The following is a 20,079-nucleotide window of genomic DNA, read 5'->3' on the forward strand; positions in this document are numbered from 1 at the left end:
GGGTGTGGGGGTGTAGGGTTATGTGTGTGGGGTGTGTGTGTGAGATGGGTGGGTGTGTGTGTGTGAGGAGTGTGTGTGTGGGTGTGAGTGTGGTGTGTGTGTGGAGTGTGTGCATGTGGGTGTGTGTGGGATGTACTTGTAGGTACCTAAATCAGCCACAGAACCCAAAAGCTCTTTTCAGAGCTACCCTACCTCTGATCACTCAAAATGATCATTTTACAATAATTTTTTTCACTATTTTGCCCCCTGGTACGCTCCCCGGTACGCTCCCCGGTGCGCGTACCGGGCGCTCCCCCCGCGAAAATCGAAAAAAAAATTACTTTTTTTTGTTGTCCCGCGGGACCCTTTTATGGCCCCCACATCAAACCTAGAGGGTCAGGGGGGGGTCTACCCTGCCCCCTTTTGGTTATTTCCCCCTTTGTTATTGCCACCTCTTGTGTCTCCATCCTACCGAGACACAAGATGGCGACCGCTCCGGACTGTTTCGAATGTTTACAGACACCCGAAAGCCAATCAGCTTTCCGCGCGCGAACTCGCGGTGCGCGCCGGGAGCGCTCCCCGGTGCGCGTACCGGGGCGCTCTTATAGATATATATATTTTTTTTAACCTAAATTACTCAAAATCCACTGGATCACATATCTTGAGACCTAGCAAAGGCACATCGGGCTACCAGTCCCTACAATTTTGCCAAGTTTCGTGAGAATCCATTCAGCCGTTCGGGCTAAAAGTGAGTCCAACCGCCCTATGAAAATTAACATGGGGAAAACACGTTTTGGGACCCCCCTTTTATCTCGGCCCCCGCTTGACGAATCCCCCCCAAACTTTCAGGGAAGGAGCGTACGACCGCGAGGCAAATTTGAGAAAAATTACAGGCAGATCTCTCAATTTACGCCAAAGTTATTCCCAATAGAATGTTGCGGATTCCCTATGGAAAACAATCCTATCTATAACTACCTACTGGCGACCGCCAGTAGGTAATATATATATATATATATCACAAGGGACACGTGTTGTATTGAACATTTACTCCTCTGTAAGATGGCCGCCATTGAATCAGTTCCATGTCCTTTGTTTATGTTCAAATTGATCACATGAGCACTTTAAAAAAAATCGAAAAATTGTAAACTTTATTTAATCAATTGTTTGTGAACAAGTTACCAACCCGTGACCAAGGCGAGTGTTTTATCGCCGAAACGCGTTGGGTTTGTTTATTGATTCCGTTTCATATGCTGGAACCGCAATAAACATGTGAAACCGCCAAGAAGTCGTCTTGATTACTTAGGAGTATGTGCAGGCTGGAATTTGGAGTGCATGGGCACAGCGGCTGCTGTGCTGGGTGAAAGTATGTATATATATATATATATATATATATATATATATATATATATATATATATATTCTACTTTGGAAAACTACCACCTCATTCAACTACAGCCTTGTCCTGACTACTGTTGCTCCTTCACTTCAAAGTGCTTACAGTATGGATTGTGGGCCACGGCTATATCTATTGGGCTGAACAGACTGCAAAAAATAGAGGTATTGGTAGGGACTTGGGTTTGCCAAAAGTGCAGAATACTTGGTTTGGCCAGAGAGGGCTAAAGTCCCATCAGTTGCTGGCTTTGGTTAAATCCATGATGGATTCCCAAGCTCCTCACCTCATGATTGTGTACTGTGGTGGGAATGTCCTAGGCACATTGGCTGGGGTAGGGATGGAAATCCTAGTGAAGGAAACCTTTGCAGGACTGATGTTGCTTTTCCCTCACACTGTCTTGGTGTACTCTAATATATGCCAAAGACAGAAATGGAAGTGGTCAAATCAATTTTGTCCATAGATTGACAAAGCTAGGAAACATGTTAATAAAACTATTTCTGCATTCCTCAGAGACCATCACATCGGCTGTGTCTATAACAACAATCTGCGTTTTGACATGCATGGAATTTAGAGAAATGATGGAGTGCACTTTACAGATGAAGACAACAGGGTGTTTCTAAGGAGCCTGAAACTGTGCATACGGTCTTATCGATAACAGCCAAATAAACACTACCAATGCAATGGCTCTTGTCAGAGCCACCCTAGTACCCGAAATATTGTGATGTTTCTTTCTTTAGTTTTTCTTTCTTTAGTTTTTGGGAATCTTCGCAATGATGTGCAATCCCCGCAGATACGTCTTGAAAATGGGAACCAAAAGCAGACATTCAATGGCCACCAACACATCCAAAAATAATATGTGAAGAAATATATTCTGAATAATGCCCTACACAAATTACTATTTACATACTTCTTTCAGAGAATGTTTAAACACATATTTTTGTACTAGTGGCTTTAAAAACCATCTTTCAAACCTATTTGCCATTTTTGCAGTTATTTGGGACATCGCAATGAAGTCGTTAACCGCGACAATCGCACCTAGCACTTAAAGTGAAAACACATATATGCACAAACATTACAGTATTCAACACACTAGAGATTTATCAATGTACACTTCAAATTCATGTTTTTCTAGTGTATTTCTAGAACAACCATCTCTAAAACCTATTTCTCTTTTCGTGGTGAGGCCGGAGATCGCGATGACGTTGGTAATCGTTATCCCCCCGGGTGAGATGCGAAAGCGGAAAGCAAAGCAGGAATTCTATAGACACCACCACGTACATTTTTTAAAACTATATAATTAATTCTAACCATCACAGTACATAACTCTATAAAACATGTATCAATATCTCTATATCAATGCATACTAATGATTCATTGATATATTTAAATATTTTCACCAACATTTGCGACAACATTGATAGTTGCGATGTCCCCACGATAGTACATGGGGGTCCGCGCTGGCGGTCACAGCATCGTTGTCAATTGTGCGTAATTAAAAAAATCAATTTAAGACATAAAACTTCTGTCACTAACTTCTCCATTTCACAACCATGGATTAGGAGTATCTCCACCCTGGCCCCTTATGTGGGTTTTCACACAAATGTTCAGCCCAGGAAACCGTTCCCAAGCAATAAAATGGCTGCTGTAACTTTCTGTTCAGGTTCCGTCCAGTCAATCAGAGCATTTCTGTTGGCGTGTGCATCCGCGATTCTTCGCGAAACCTTCGTGAAATATGCGCGGCCCAGGATATCACTATAATTTTAAACTTAGATTTTCAAAAACTACTGAAAAGATTTACACCAAATAACCAAAAGGAACTTCCTTGAACCAACATCTACCTCCCTGCCAAATTTGGTGTAAGTCTATTCAGCGGTTCCGGCAGTAGAGGTGGCGAAAGGTTCCTTTGGGAATTAACATTACAAACTGAACCTTATTTCGCTTCCCAAATTCTCTGCCCCCCTGCACGGATCACCCCGTAACTTTCCCAATCACTAGTCCCTACTGTGACACTTTTTTGGCAAAATGTCTTGCAGATTGGTCTAATGATGCAAAGTTATAGCCAAATCAAAAAATGCTATTCCTATGGAAACTAGGTCCTAACTATAACTACCTACTGGCAACTGCCAGTAGGTAATATACACACACACACACACAGACATATTCTTACCGTAACTATACTTCCCTTGAGTGGTAAAGACATGCATGGTAAAGATATATGCGTGGTAAAGATTTGCATTTTTAAGGCTGTGTGGTAATGGCACTGTGTGGTTACAACTGCATTGTAAAGGATGTTTCCCAACCGAGGACGGTCTTGTGGATCTGTGCATCCACTCTAGGAATCTGTGTTTCTCTTCATGGTCCCTGGCTCAAGTTCTGATGGGTCTACTCAGTTTTCATCCTTCTGATGTTGATAAACGGGGAAAGGGAGACAAAACAAATTGGGGAAAAACATTAGCAGGAGAATGTAACCTACCCTGTTACAGGCTCCTTTCTCTCCCGTGGCTAACTGTTAACTTTATTTCTTTAGCTGGGGTGCTAGCTACCTTCCCAGGTGTCTCCATTGTGCACTCACAGTGGCCATAACTGTTACTGAAAAAAGAGATAACTGAGGGCCTCAAATATTTTCTAGTCCCCGGTACTTCTTTACAATTTGGAAATTATTCCTTACTGTAATTAATATATAATAATATGCACAGACTGACTTTGTGTAATCAGCGGGGACTCCTGCAATAATCAAACTTATGTTTTGCATGATACAGTAATTCAGCCATTGTGGACACCTTATATGCTGTATGCCCACCACCACATCCCCATACCAGTTCATGTGTTCCTCATGCATTTCACTCTGGAATGCTGCTGAACATTTTGCACTGGTATACACCAATTTAATGTTGGTCATAAGAGCTTGCTCTGAAAGGCCCTGGGTATTTCCAAGAGGATATTCTTATGCTGGCTCTTCCCTTTCCCTCTTGTGACCGCTTTATGGAATGTTGACTACGGAAGCCTGCAGACCAAGAAGGTGTGAGAAGAACAGTGGGACAAGTAGGGTAGGTGGTCATGATCAAGGGTAAGAAGGGCAAGAATAATACGTGGAATGGCCTGGAGTAAGGGGGAAGAAGAGATAGAGGAGGAGAGATGGTGAAGTATAAGGGGGCGAGGTGGTAAGGCATAGGTCTGACGGATTAGCTAAATGCAGTTGGATGTGAACCTTCTAGTTACACAACATGTGCTGTATTTTTATCTGTGTCAGGTGAACAATAAAGATGGCTATTTGAAAGGCCAACCTCGTACTAAAAGCCTGGATAGTGTGCTCCATATTGCCACACCTCTGACCCAGCTCCACCTATCCATACTGTTGTCCCCCACCACATTTATGTTCCAGATCACAGTTCCCATACTTTTTCTTTTGCAATTCCTAAAGCAATCAGTCCCATTTCTATCTAAAACGTATTTTTCATCATTAGACTATAAACCGAATAAGAGACACTGGCCGAGTAGAGCAAGATAGGAAAACATACAAAGGTAGAAAGAAAGGATGAAAGAGAACTTGTTCGAGTGTGGTACTAAGACAGGAAGAGAAGGATGGTGGAGGAAAGAGGCATAACGATTAATCAAGACTAGACAGCATCAGTACTGTGTAACCCCAGCATTCAGCGGTGCTGGTGGTGGACTCCATAGTAAAACCCCTGGCCCCTGCACTTACTTTTTTTACAGTTTTAAAGCTTGAGCACTGCTTGACTGTCCATCAACCCTAAAAAGACTGACAATGCAAATGCCCACTGCCCAGCGCTGCATGCATTGCAATGGAGCTCCACTTCAGTAAGGTGCAGCAATGTTGCTAACCTTTGATAACCACCATTTCTTACCCAGCCACATAGCTCCAGTAACATCTGCTCTTCATCATGTCTATTGCCTAGAAAAACAGGGAGACAGAAAATATGTGGGAAATGTCAACAACATGCAGGACATTTTCAAAGTTTGCAATATCAGAAAGCATTTAAGAAGTTTATGTTTCCCACAGAAGTATATGTGTCACGTCACCAAACCTGTATTACTGCAAAAATTCTCAACTTACAATTTTAAATGTTGATTCTATTATGGATCATTTTTATTTCAGCCACTCTTCTTCATGATTGCATTATCAGTCAAGAAAACTGAGCATGGCTGATTGTTCTGTCTTCTTCTGCCGCGTGATCGTCGGCCTTGTCCTAAAAAAGGAAGTCTAAGGTTGCCTGGGAATAATGGCATATGGCCTGGTGGATACATCGGTGGGTACCTGTAGAATGGGTTCTGCATGTGGCCGAAGTTTGGGGGAGGTCCATAGAATTGTCCTTGTTGGGGTCCTTGCCATGTTTGGGGCCATTATTGACCACGTCGTCCTCTGCCGCGTCTCCTGTTCGGTCCGTTGCTCGAGTCACTGGAGGCCGAGCTGTCATCAGCCGAGGAGTCACTGTTTCCATCATTTTTGGTTGGTGGCGTGTATTCCTCATCGGCATAGGGGTATACCTTCGTGTAGTTGAACTTTTTAAGGTCCTTCTGAAATTTGTTTATTTTAGCTTCTGTGAGGTATTCTTTGTATTTGTTAATTTCTTTGTTTTGGTCATCAAGTTTCTTTTTATATGAGGTTAAGGTTGTCTTGAAATGCAACTCAGTGGCTTGAATTTCAATCACAATGGCGTTAGAAAGACGTTTGGCTGTCTTGATGATAAGTATCATCCAATCTCTAGTACAGTGCCACGCGATCTGGGCCCAATCTTTGCGGAAGGTGGCATCGTCCAAAAAAATCCTAGGTGCGTTGGTCACTAGTAACCTCTGGGCGCTGTGTTAGTTCTGAGGTATTGGGCTAGGATTACCCCGTGAAGGATAGTCCTTATTCTGTTGCGTTTCTTCTCGGTCAGGGTTTCCCAGTCAGTGGTCTGGGCAATCGAATGGGAATCCCCCCCTTTAACACCTATAGCACCTTAGTGAGTGCGACACATAGTCTGCTACACTCACTTTATTATGTAATTTTAAACTTGCACCCACACTTATAAACGGTCCTGAGGAAAGCCAGAATTAACAAAAGGCACTGGCTAAAACAAGTCGACCAATACCGGATGTAGGAGGTCGTAATTTGCCACCATCACATCCACCCTGCCTTGTTTTTAACCGCTGACAGGAGCCCATTTATTAAAATTTAATTTAGCTCTCGGGCACTGGGACTCCTGTCAAGCCGTTTTAATCTCACTTCACTATTCTCACTACACTGCACTCTCAGTAAGATACCTGCTCCGCTGTAACCAGACGTCGAAGCACACCCGGGACACATTAGGTGTCACTGGGTGGGCCCGATGATGAAGCATGCCACCAACTAGGTTGTTGGGTGAGGGCTTCATGAAGACACCCAACCGGTGCCACTGGACATGACTTATCAGAGTTCCATATACAAGTCACAAGTAGCTAGTTCTTTTTGATACATATAAATACCCCTGGGGATTCGGACTAGCTATCTGGTCCTCTCTCTTTCTCTTGATACGCGGTTTCTCAGGTTCCCACATCACTACACTCAAAGGTGCAGAACCTAATCAGCTCCTCCCTATATAAGAGGAATTCAACAGGTTTGGGGCAGGGATCCATCAGATAGGAGGGCAGAGGCAAGGGAGGGCTTAGAAGATGTAGCGTTGTCTGGTCCTTCTTTGCTCCTTCCAGTCCCAGTCAATTTTATGTGCATCATCTTTGTGTATCTTCTTTGTTTCATTGGAGTTTTCTCAATTTAGATGCAATCTTCTTAAGTCTGGCAAGTACTTCATTCGATCCCACATATAAGAGGCTCAGCCACAATCTGCTGTCTAACATATACATACTGTCAGGCATTGCAGCTGATCACTTCTGATCTTGTACATGCCCATCTGATGATGCATAGATTCGGAACATTGCTATTATTGTCTATTCTTATCTTTTTATAATGGATGTTTTTATTTACTTGTATTGTATTTTATCGTATTTATTATGTACTGTTTTAATATCAGTTGTCTTAATAGTTTAATTATTTTAATCGTAAGCAAGAAAGTGGATAATCAATTTATGAATGTGATATTTTTGTGACTGTCAGTTTTAACAGTTTGCTTTTATGGTTTGCAAAAACCGAATAAAGTCTATTGAACTGAACTGAAAATTGTCTATTCTCTTTATCTGTCTCTCTGCCTCTATCTTTCCCTATCCCTATTGTTCACTCTCTTTCTCACTCTCCCCTCCCCCACTCTGCAACTCTGGGCAATAGCTTGCTTAACCTCCACAACGGCCCCAACAACGCTAGGATGCCTGGCTTGACCTTGGGGGTGCCCAGGAGTGGGCACTTCACAGGGAAAGGCCAGGAAGGGTTCCTCAGCGGTATTCGTACAAGCGATGAGATGCCACCGGGAAGTCGTGCGCTAAACAAGTACCTCTACATTTACATTTATTTCCCCCACCTCTCTGTCTCTGTCTCTCGACAGCGGCTGTTCTTATAACACATGTTATCACATTCATGCCAATAGGCCCCCAGCCTCCGCTCACACACGTTCTAACAACATTTCTACAACAAACCAGAGAGTGGTGGAAACAATGCTTGAAAATATCTTAGCCACTGGCAATCGTGTGGCTGCATTCCAGTCCATTTTAGCCCTCAGTGTCACTCTAGAAAGAGACCAGCCATATGCAAATGAACCTTGCGCTGCTCCAGTGGGAAGAGTCAAGCCCGGACTGCCAGTTAAGGTCCTCTCCAGACAGGAACACAAGCAACCTGGGCCGGTTACAGCCACGGCGCGAGGAGGGAGTTCCGGTAGGGCAGAAAGGTGGGGTGGGGGAAGGGTGGGGGGTGCTAAAACCGGAATATGGCTGATTGGAGTTAAGTAAACAATTTAATTAATAAAACGAAATTCGTTTTATTGATTAAATTATTTACTTACCTCCAATTATCCATACTCTGGTTTTTAGCACCCCCCTCCACCCAGACCCTCCCCCGCCCCGCCGGAAATCCCTCCACGGGCCGTGGCTGCCTAGCCATAGGTATAGCCTGAGGGAGCATAAGAACCACACCTGAACATACCTATTAAAAGGCGGGAGATGGAATGATGACCGATTGGGCCTGTTCATGCTGACCTTGAAGCCTGTCTGTTATCCTTCATATGCGCATCCCACTGTTGCTTGTTTCCACACTTCCAGTAAGGGCATTAACAAGTGTTATTGACTGGTTTCACAGTCAGTAATGGCAGAAAAATGCATTAGGATTTGTCATGGAGTAGTTCTACAATTACTCCAATTAATGGGCCATCACCTTAAGTAAAGGAAATGGTAAAGTGGGAAAAAGTTTGGAGACATTGCCAGGTCCCAAAAACATGAAGCATGAACCTGCTGTTAAATGCAGAAGAATGATCCAGGGAATAGATTAAATTGCCTTGCGCTGGCTGATTTCAAGCTGTAAAAAAGGGATGCTGCACCTGCAAATGTGGGTTTCTTTATGATCACCGCTGCAGTGTTCTGTGACGTTTATCTTCATGTCTCTTTTGTTGTTCTGCAGTTTATCATTATCAGTTCAAGATACATTTCATCAACCAAATTGTCGAGAAGCAGATCGAGCCCACCTTCACAGTGTCCTTGACGGGAACCAGGGAGGATGCAGAAAACCTTCCCATTGTCCCGTGAGTATGAGATGTTTCCTTCAACTGGCCTTGGAGCGTGCAATCAAATGCTGACATAGAAATAAGGAGCCATTTTGATAAGCAGCTGGACGGTGGGGTCAAGGAGACCTCAAGTGAGGTATATTTTGTTTCAACAAAAAGCAAGATTTTTTTTTAATGGAAATTCATAAAATATGCAAGCGTGGAGCGCCCGTCCATGAAGAAACAGCCCCACAGGGTGTGAGGAAAGATTTTCCATCCATTATACTTATTGACTTGTTTCCCAGCACATTTATATGTTTATAAGTATGTTTTCCAACTTATACCATCCATAAGCGCTCAAGAGGAAAGAAAATGACTTTTCAAAAATAACAATACGTTCTAAATTTATCAGGTGCGATAAATAGCAGCTATTCTGAATTTTTGAAGAATAACATGGGATTTTGGTGCTTATTGCACCAAAATCCACATGCGGTAGTAAATAGTAGATTGTTTTCCCCTGCTTAACCCACTGAAATGTAACAAAGGTTCAAGTATGTAATTACCCCTGTAATTACCTGATGTGGTAAATCTCACCAAAGTAGAATTTCCGACCCCTTCGCTAACAGAGCTTTGCGCTGATGTCAGAAAACACTGCCACATTCATAATCAGGACCATTGAGTGTTCAGACATCATATTTTTGATTTCATCTCAGTCTTCTAAGGAACAATTTCTTACAACATTAGTGGTTTTCATTTGGAAATACAGAATCATTGAATGAAGATGTTCAGTTAGAAGAGAAGATGGACCATATGCATTAAGATGCTAGTCGCAAAAAGTGGTCACAAATTAGGAAATAATAGGTACGTTTTCAAAACATCAAATCATAATGAGTCACACTCTAACCTACCTAATTTTAATTAGTTGTGGTGCAATTTGCAGTTCACTTTAATTGGCTACAATTATATGGATGATGGCCTACAAGGTTCATCAGGCCACCATCTCTATGGCTGCTTTCAAAAATTAAAACCTTTTTTAAAAGCAGCCAAATTTCCTTAAAAGTGAGACTTGATACCACAGCCTCCTTCACCTGAAGCAGGCACCCCATTCAGCAATGGAGCTTTGGTCCAAAGGGGACTTCTTCTTTTTTGCAAATGAGTTTGGACCCGCCTTTGTAGACTGTAATTCCTCCATGTTTTGCGACTGGAATTCCTGTCAAATCAAATTTGTCTTTATTCGGATTTCCGTAATTATTAAAATTCCATAAAAGTACATTAAATATGTTGCCACATTTACATGAATAAGTAAAATAGTAAAAAGCAATTTTAAATCCAATTTTTAAAAAACCGGTTATACATTCATATACGGAGTGAAAATTAAAATATTATACAATATTTAAAACTTCTTCATCCTAGACTGAAATTAATCAGGAAACACTCAACTCATACTAGTGTCATCACAAAGTACTATAGGGGAACAAACGTCATAGATTACGACGATGTCTAACACAGAATTTAAAAAGTTAACTAGCGATTTAGCAATCAATTCGTGTTCCAGATACTGGAGAGCCAAATATGCTGGGCGGCACTGCCGCAACCCCATTACCCTCAGAATAGGAACAACCCACCTCTTACGCGGAACCGTATAAAACTTACAAAAAAAGGCCACGTGAATGGTAGATTGTGGAAAGGTGGAATCACAAGGACAGGGGCATAGGTTTGAGGACCAATCATTTTGAAGAGGGAAGGAAAGCAAACGGTGCAGCAAATTGAACCTAAAGCGGCTTGGCAAAAATTTCCCATACTGGCTTATACTATAATTTAAATATGGTTGAATTGTGGGCACAGTTTGAATTAGTAGACAGTGTTGAACTGATGTTTTCCCAGCCTCCTTTGAAAGGCGCAGTTCGCACAAGTGTGATAGGCAAGCTGTTCTTAGTTCTGTTTTTGTTATGTCCACTATTGCGGGGGGATCGTCAAAGTATTTCTCAAGGCCCATGTCCATGAGGAATGTCTTAACATAGGCCAGCCATTTGATCCTCCTCATATTATCAAGCTTCAGGCAATCCTGCACAATTGCCCTTGTCAGGTGGCACTGCTCCGTAACCCAAATCCGCCGCCACAACATAACTGGTTGGATTTTTATTATATCCGAGAGGTAATCTAATCCCAGTTCGTTATGGCATCCATATGTAGTCGTGCTTCTCGGCATCGATAGCAAGTACCTTAGGAAGGAATTCTCAATTAACTGGAGCTGGTCCGTGTTAGCTTCTCCCCAGACCCCTGCCCCATAGGTTGCTGCGCTTGTACACTTTGCCTTATATATTTTAATCATTTCTGTCGGAGGTTTTTTCCGTAGCTTTTGCGCAAAAGATTTTAGCGCTGTTACAGCCCTAAGGAATGCTAGCTTGGAGAATTAATAGCTTCCCTCCACTTGAACTTATTATCAATTAAAATTCCTAAATAAGGATATGTTGAAGTTTGTTCAAGGGGCTCTTTGTTAACGCAAATTGTCTTCAGATTTCTATATTTTGGGCCAGCATGCATCACATAAGTTTTTTTTATATTTATTTTTAAGTTCAGGCCAGCCATAAATGAACAATACTTGTCCAAGACCCGTTGAAGCTGTACTGGGGTTCAGGCAAGGAGAACCGCGTCGTCGGCATATAATAAAGCTGGAATGTGCCGACGACCAATGGCTGGGAGATCATCCGTGCCCTCGAGCAAAGCGGCCTCAAGCCCATTAGTGTACAGGGTAAAAAGAAAGGGGGCCAGAACACACCCCTGTCTGACCCCCTTCTCTACCCGAAAACTATCCGTTAGCTGGCCGTTGATTCCATATCTTACTCTCCCTGTAGCCCCCGTAAATAGCTCTCGCAGGAAGTCAACAATCGATGGACCAATGCCCATCTGTAGTATGATTGTCCACAGCCTTGAGTGCACAACGCAATCAAAGGCTGCGGACAAATCTACATACACCATATGGAGGGAAGCACCTTTAACATGTATGTATTTCTCAGCAAGAAGCGTCAAGTTCAGTGCCTGGTCCACCGTACCCAGTCCCTCCCTGAATCCGTATTGCAAGTCCGAGATCAAATTTTGTTGGTTTGTCCACTCCTGGAGTCGCTCGAGAAGAATGCGTCCAGCCATCTTCCCGAGCGAGTCCAGGAGTGAAATGGGTCTATAGCAGGATGGACTATTCCTATCGCCCTTTTTATAAATGGGGACTAGTATCGAGGTTGACCAAGATTTTATCAGGCCAACCTCCTTAGACGCATTCAATACGTTTGTGAGGGTCGGTGTCCAGAGGTCTGGGTTTTGTTTGAACAGATCTACTGGGACCGTGTCTGGACCTGGTGCTTTTCCCCCTTTTGATGATTTTATTGCATTAAATACCTCTTTGTGGTCGAAACATAGAGTTAGTGGGTACTTGACATGAGGGAGAGCTTCAACTGAGGGAATCTCGTGAAGATTGTCCCTGCGGAAGACCTCAGAGAAATACTCAACCCATTCTCTAGCGTCAATAGCAACGTCCAGAATTGGTGTGTCTGCCTGGGCAAGCAGAAAAGGAGATCTCACTACCTGCCAAAAGGCAGAACTATCCTTTAAGGCGCTACTCTTCTGTAATTGGTCCCACAGGTCGGCTTTAATCTCCTTTTTTCTATTTTTTATGGCCAGGGAGTAAGCCTTCCTAAGGCTAATAATCTCGTCTCTATCTCTCATGTCCTTGGCTAGAGCCTTTTTCAGTAATGTGTATGCTTTAGTGCATGCAGGACTAAACCATCCCTTTCTGGGCTTCTTCTTGTGTTTACCGACTTTGGTCAGTTCTTTCCTTATGACTTCCACAATCGAAGCATAGCTAACCAGAATTTGAGCCGGGGAAGCCAAAGGATCAAGACACTTCATTATGTAAGAATTACTTGCCTCCACTATTTTTGCCACTACAGCCATCTGATCTAATTTACCCCATTTTAAAGTGTAACCGTTCAGGTGGTCCAATACTAATTCTTGCTGGTCCAGCACGTTTAACTGCAGTGAACCTTCACTGGTTTGACTATGCCCAATCTGAAGGGCCATACTTATGGGGAAGTGATCACGAAATACGTTGTTAATTATTTGAAAGATCTTAATGTGAGGGGCTTTATTAGCGGAAACTAGGATGTAATCAATCACAGTTTGTGCGCCTCTTCCATTAAATGTTGGTGCAAATACAACTGCTGGAGTTTTTAATTAATTGGCGAAGCCCATCTCTAGTTCCACCATTGTCTCATACATTTTTATTCCCTCAGGCGTGTGTGTAAAATGTGTAAGCCCATTCTCTTGTTCGTCGATAATCCCGCAATTAGGGGTATTACTTTTTGAGCATAAGTGCAAGTTGAAATACCCTCCCCAGACTAAAGCGTGTGTCTTACTTGCGTATCTTAAACGCAGGGTTTTGAGGAGATCAGAGATCTCAGTTACCAATATTATGAAATCTGATGCATTCAGATTATTGTAAAAATTAATTAGGAAATACACTTCCTGGGTAGATCTTTGGAGGATAAGTAGTTGGAAATTAGGCTCTACCTTCACAGGGATGATATCGTAGCAGGGCAAAAGATTTGAGACATAGGTAATTAGCCCTCCCTTACTCCTACCAGCAGTGGACTTTTTAGCTGGAGAAAAATAGGTCTTGTAACCTAGAAGATGTATCGGTTCATTGAGCCACGTTTCTTGTAGGCAGATAATATTGCTTAAGTTGTCAGTCTGCAGGTAGCTAGTTTCCGTGTGCTTAGAAGCTAAACCTGCTATGTTCCAAAAAAGAAAGGTGGCTTGATTATCAAAGGTTACCGGAGTAGGTAAACTAGGTGGCAACTGCAGCACCTCGCTAGTCAACGTCGCAGGAGAGTTTACCCTGCATGTCTCGTTAATTACTTTCAAAGTACTCTCTGTGATAGTAGGGTTACCCTTTACAGGTACTACAGTAGTGGAACAGTTCTCTGGAACATTTATGGTATCATAGTTTTTAATGAAGCCTGTAGTTACCTTCGCTGTATGTGGGGTTGGCTTGGTTAAATGCATAGGACCTGTACTATCATGATTATTATGTAATAGTGGTCAATCAACCATCTCCAGAGCACTGTATCTGTTAAATGTTGGTATACCTCCCCAAGTATCTCTATACAATGGATTTCTCCTGTTCCTACCTGTCCATACTGCCCAATCGTTCCTCCCCTGCCTGGTGTATTCTAAGTCCCCACCCCATTGATGGTTTACTGGTTCGTGCCAGGGCCAATGTAATCCTTCATTATAGCGGGATTCTGGTGGGTAGACATAGGACAGTCGTTTAGTTGATATCCCATCAGATTTACTTATCGAGCCCCATGAGCAGATATGATCTGCTGTGTGTGGGTCATCGAAATTAACTATAATACAGTCACCTGAGATTTTTTTGGGTTGATAGCCAATCCAAGGGACTCTACGCACTGCAATAATCCTACTGGTACAGTTTTGTGGGAATGGTCTATTATTGCTCAACCAATACTGGACCTTATTTTTTAGGGACCAGTTTGGTTCCTCGCTATTATGAGTCAGTTCAGGGACCCCTGTCATAATGACTACAAAGGGGGTTGCTTCGGGGGGGGAGATTTGTCAGTTTGCGCCCCCCTCCCTTAGGTCTTTCTCCCAGGTGGCTCTGTCTTGGTGGGGGGTCATGTTGGACAGTGTTAATCTGAGCTGGTTTAGGGATAGAAAGAGTTGGAGCAGGATTTGGAGTTACAGTGGTGGCAGCTACAGGGGGTATCTTTTTCTGTTGTAAAGGGACCTTGTTAGCAATTTCTTTTCGGGCATTAATTTTTGGGGTAGCAGATCCTAAGGCAGGTTTATTAGTGCCTACCGGTTTTTTAAGATTAATGTCTGTGGTTTTCGGTTCTCCTACATTTTTCATCCCCAAGTTCTTCTGATGGGTAGATGTCTTCAGAGTTAACGTTAGGACTGCTAGTTGTTTTTCAATAATTGCTAAACTCAATTGGAACGGCTGTAGTTGCGTTGTTATTAGTTCTCTAATTTGAGCTAGCAAGAATTGATCAGCATCACATGTATGGTTGCCACCCCCCATTTGTTTACCTGCTGTGTCGGGGTTAGGGCAATCGTCTGTTGTTCTATCTGTTATGCTAAGATCCACAGCCATGGAGAGGTGGTTTGTACTATCATTATCTGTGTTGGGTGAATTAAAGTTGTGCGTTATTGGTCCTAATGTAGCATTACCCTTCCCCTGAATGTTAGGTTGCAGTTTGTGTCGGGTATTACCTGGGCTTGAATCTATTGTTCTCTTTCTCTTATTAGATTACTTTTTCTGTTTTGGAATAGCGCCTTCCTTAGTTCCCCTATCTTCAATTTGTGTCGGGTCGATTGACAATTGTGTCGCAAAAATATCGTTTTTTTTTTTCAAGGGCCTCAGCGGTTTGTGAGTCCAACATTGATGATGTAACAGAAAGATCGACTAAACTGGGGATACCATGAACATCAGCATCTACTTCTACGATTAAAGCCTTCTCGCGTTGGATGGCAGGAGTCTGTGCCATCGCCAGAGACCCCAATGAGGATCGTCTTGCCTGTGCTAAATCCTGTGAAACTCTTCTATTCAACAATATTATCCCTTGATCTATGGCTTCATTAGCTTTAGTAATAAACTGGTCGATAGGGCCTACAAAATCTGCCATGCGTTTCTTTGTTTTGCTACGGCTACCTCTAGGTGACATATTTAAGTTTACGGGCACAACTAAGATTAAAGATAGTCGTTTTTAGGGTAGTTTACACCTTATAAGTCTATGTTCAAACCTGCTAGTTGACAGTCCCGTATCTGTAGGTGATGGTAAATGTTAGAGAGGGGGCCCAGCCCAGTCTATTCCGGTCTGTGACGGGATAGGACGGGCCCGCCCTTGGCCCGGGCTTCGCCCGGCGCAGCTCCCGCGCGCTCCCGCGATGCGGGGGGCACTCTGCGCTCTTTAAAGCGCCTCCTGGCGCGTCACGATCCCCCGGAGGCGGCTGGGAAATGCAAGGGCACTCGGGAGATGTAGTTCCTCCCTGCCCCTCGGTCTCCCACCCACTGCGGTCGCGCTGATGGCAAAGTGCTGGGACGGCAGCGAGAGACCGGGCGTTCCGCAGTGTTGCTGCCGCGTGGGTTCACCTATGTGGATTGTAGCGTCACCCCACAGTTGGACCGGCACAGGAAACAAGTCAGCAAAGGTAAATTGCGATAAAGAAAATGTCCCCGCTCCACCGAGGGCACTCTGCTCTTTAAAGCGCCTCCTGGCGCGTCACGATCCCCCGGAGGCGGCTGGGAAACGCAAGGGCACTCGGGAGATGTAGGTTCTCCCTGCCCCTCGGTCTCCCACCCCACTGCGGTCGCGCTGATGGCAAAGTGCTGCGACGGCAGGGAGAGACCGGGCGTTCCGCAGTGTTGCTGCCGCGTGGGTTCACCTATGTGGATTGTACCGTCACCCCACAGTTGGACCGGCACAGGAAACAAGTTGGCAAAGGTAAACTGCGATAAAGAAAACGTCCCCGCTCCACCGAGGGCACTCTGCTCTTTAAAGCGCCTCCTGGCGCGTCACGATCCCCCGGAGGCGGCTGGGAAACGCAAGGGCACTCGGGAGATGTAGTTCCTCCCTGCCCCTCGGTCTCCCCCCCCACTGCGGTCGCGCTGATGGCAAAGTGCTGCGACGGCAGGGAGAGACCGGGCGTTCCGCAGTGTTGCTGCCGCGTGGGTTCACCTATGTGGATTGTAGCGTCACCCCACAGTTGGACCGGCACAGGAAACAAGTCGGCAAAGGTAAACTGCGATAAAGAAAACGTCCCCGCTCCACCGAGGGCACTCTGCTCTTTAAAGCGCCTCCTGGCGCGTCACGATCCCCCGGAGGCGGCTGGGAAACGCAAGGGCACTCGGGAGATGTAGTTCCTCCCTTCCCCTCGGTCTCCCCCCCACTGCGGTCACGCTGATGGCAAAGTGCTGCGACGGCAGGGAGAGACCGGGCGTTCCGCAGTGTTGCTGCCGCGTGGGTTCACCTATGTGGATTGTAGCGTCACCCCACAGTTGGACCGGCACAGGAAACAAGTCGGCAAAGGTAAACTGCGATAAAGAAAACATCCCCGCTCCACCGAGGGCACTCTGCTCTTTAAAGCGCCTCCTGGCGCGTCACGATCCCCCGGAGGCGGCTGGGAAACGCAAGGGCACTCTGGAGATGTAGTTCCTCCCTGCCCCTCGGTTTCCCCCCCACTGCGGTCGCGCTGATGGCAAAGTGCTGCGACGGCAGGGAGAGACCGGGCGTTCCGCAGTGTTGCTGCCGCGTGGGTTCACCTATATGGATTGTAGCGTCACCCCACAGTTGGACCGGCACAGGAAACAAGTCGGCAAAGGTAAACTGCGATAAAGAAAATTCCAGTCACAAACCACTGAAAAATGGAGAACTGGATTACAATGTATAAAGGACACCCACAAAAGCCCCTTCCAAAAACTTTACAGACTCCTAAAATGGGTGTAGTGCATTGAAAACATTTTTAGCAGTGGCAAACACTCTGATTGTGAAAATTTGATTGTTTACAACATCTACATACCTGGGCCGCAATATTTCATATATCACTTTTGGGAGTAGGCCAACAAAATGCTACTTTCAGAAATGGTATTTCAAAAACAAGAAAATGATAGAAGAAATATTTCTATTTGCAAATGTTATTTTAATTTGGTTTGCTGTTAAGTGGTTTTGGGTAATTATTGTAATCTATTTTCTTGATTCCAATAGTAGAGCTAAACTGTAAATTGCACACCCGTCATGGCATGCTTATGACCTCACATATTACATCACTCATGGCATGGCATGTTCTATGACATCATTTATGACATCACTGATGAAATCTCAAATGACATTATTGATGAGAGCACTGATTACATCATTCAATGAGTGTGTTAGTTTGTTTTATACTTTGCATAGTGGCAGGTAATTATCATCCTAGTTCTCAACCTAATTTTGTACAATATCTTTGATGCTAATAAGTGTAAGTGTAATGAGGTACTGGGTTTTTCAGAACCGGTACCAAACCGGTAACCCAGCGGTGCCAGGGTACACCCAAAGACCTCGGGTTCTTTCCTGATTCAGACCACAGAAACTCAGAGTCTTCTAGGTGAAGTCAAGGATCGATTTTTTTTGGCTGAAACCAAGGTAACAAGCGTCCTAGAAGTACAACACACGGGATGTATATTCTCAGGAGACTGCTCAATCCTACAAAGTCAGGCTTCTCTTTTTATACAAAATATTGTGCTTTAGGCAAACATTCTACGAATTTACAGTATACTATTCACATTTTTTTGTTACAAAGGAAAAGCAGAGTCATGATGACATGTCCATATTTCACTTCGTCCAGCCCACAACAAATCACCCGGCAAGGCCCAACATTTCATCAGATATTGGTGGACCCCCAATAAAAATGGGCTCCTCCCCATCATAAAGCAAGTGAGAGAGAAAAGAGCAGGGACAGGTTTGAGCAAGATTCGGCAGGGTGTGTGCGATGAAATGGGTTTATGGCCTGTTGTGCCTTGATGCTATCTCATTCGGCCACTGGGAGAGGAACTGACCAAACAGGTTCGGCCTGGGGCAATGGTTCCAACTTGCCCAGGTCACAGGAAAGTCAATTAAGGTGTACGTGTCCTTTGGAATGGAATTTAGCTGTATCATAAGCCTATGTCAGGGCAACCCACAAAATGGCTGTCGTACACAAAATGGAAGCCAAGGGTTAAGACCGAAAATGACGATTTCGAGGTGAAATCGTCACTGGAATATGACGAAAATGCTTGTAGATAGTGTACTCGTCATTTTCGGTCTTTTGATACTAAATTCGTCATGTTACGACAAAGTTTTATTCTCAAGTCCAGAATTTTCAGAACCACAAACCCTCCTTTTGCCCTTACATAGGCAATTTAACCTAATCTCATGCTAATCTGAGTCCAGGTCTATATTCCTAAAGTAATTGAGATGTTGCTGTAACATCATTCTAGTACTTAGCTCGTCTCTTGATACAGGTTTCCTTACACATGATGCAGCACAGAGGCCACATATTGCAGGAGCACACTGCACGCATAGACAGAACAGGAAAAGAATGGCTAAAACCATCCCAATGACCATCAGAATTTTCCATCCCCAGGCGGATATCAGTTCCCAGAACCATCCCATTAAGACCAATCTCCTTTATCCACATGAATAGATTCGGAAATCTTATGCAGTTTAGAGATGGCCTGGTACACTGTTGGAGCGTTATCTGGAATGAAAACACAGCAACTCGATTGGATCAATCTACATACCCCACCTCGGTCTGCAAGTATGACATCTAATGCGACCCTGTTCTCAAGGGTCATAAGTCGATCCGACTGGAGCTCAGCAGTCAAGTTACTAAGGGCACCAGCAGTTTCAATCACGGTGGATTCAACCACCCTTGTCAATTGCCTTATGTTCCTGCTGTTAGCCATGGATCCCCAGAACGGCAGAAAACCCTTTGCGAAGTCCCCTAATTCTTGTCCTGCAGTGTCTTCTTTGCTCAAGACACCTCTAACTATCCTTGTCTTGTGGTAATCTGCCGCTGCTGTGTAGGTGGGAGGCAACAGGAACGAAACAAAACATGAGCCCGAAAAGTCAGGGGGCAACCATGTATAGGCTCTATCATGGCAGATGAAATAGGTACCCTTAGCTGCTAAAAACAAAGGGGAAGTCTGGGCTGCAAAAACATACGTTTTAGTGCCGATACTCTTCCCTAACTGAGCTCTGGGATTCGTGCCATTACCTTGCAGACATAGATGACCCTGATGGGGTACAATCCAAATCGGGGAAGATCTCTTAGCTTGCTGTTTCTCACTCAGAGTAGCTCCATATCCGGTTACGTTCCATCCTATGTATACTAGTGTAAGAAATACCTTCCTTAATCATGTCTACTATACCCTTAACTAGAGCACTATTTTTAGAATTGTCGGTTACAGAACGTAGGAGGTAGATTTCATGTGCATATATGAACATTGTTCTGTATGCCCACACAGAACCATTGTGGCTGAAAGGCAGGACCAGATAA

At 44.2% G+C, this 20,079-nt stretch overlaps 1 protein-coding gene across 1 annotated transcript in view; it reads left to right on the forward strand.

Annotated features, from left to right (window-relative positions):
* LIPC (lipase C, hepatic type) overlaps positions 1 to 20,079 on the forward strand; it is an 892,370-nt gene that overhangs the window by 720,564 nt on the left and 151,727 nt on the right. Inside the window, exon 7 of the mRNA XM_078685165.1 lies at positions 8,910 to 9,030. Coding sequence (XP_078541291.1) covers positions 8,910 to 9,030 — 121 coding nt within the window. The remainder of the gene's footprint in view (positions 1 to 8,909; positions 9,031 to 20,079) is intronic.

Source organism: Lissotriton helveticus, chromosome 3_2 (genome assembly GCF_964261635.1).
Source record: "Lissotriton helveticus chromosome 3_2, aLisHel1.1, whole genome shotgun sequence".
Lineage (NCBI taxonomy): Eukaryota > Metazoa > Chordata > Amphibia > Caudata > Salamandridae > Lissotriton > Lissotriton helveticus.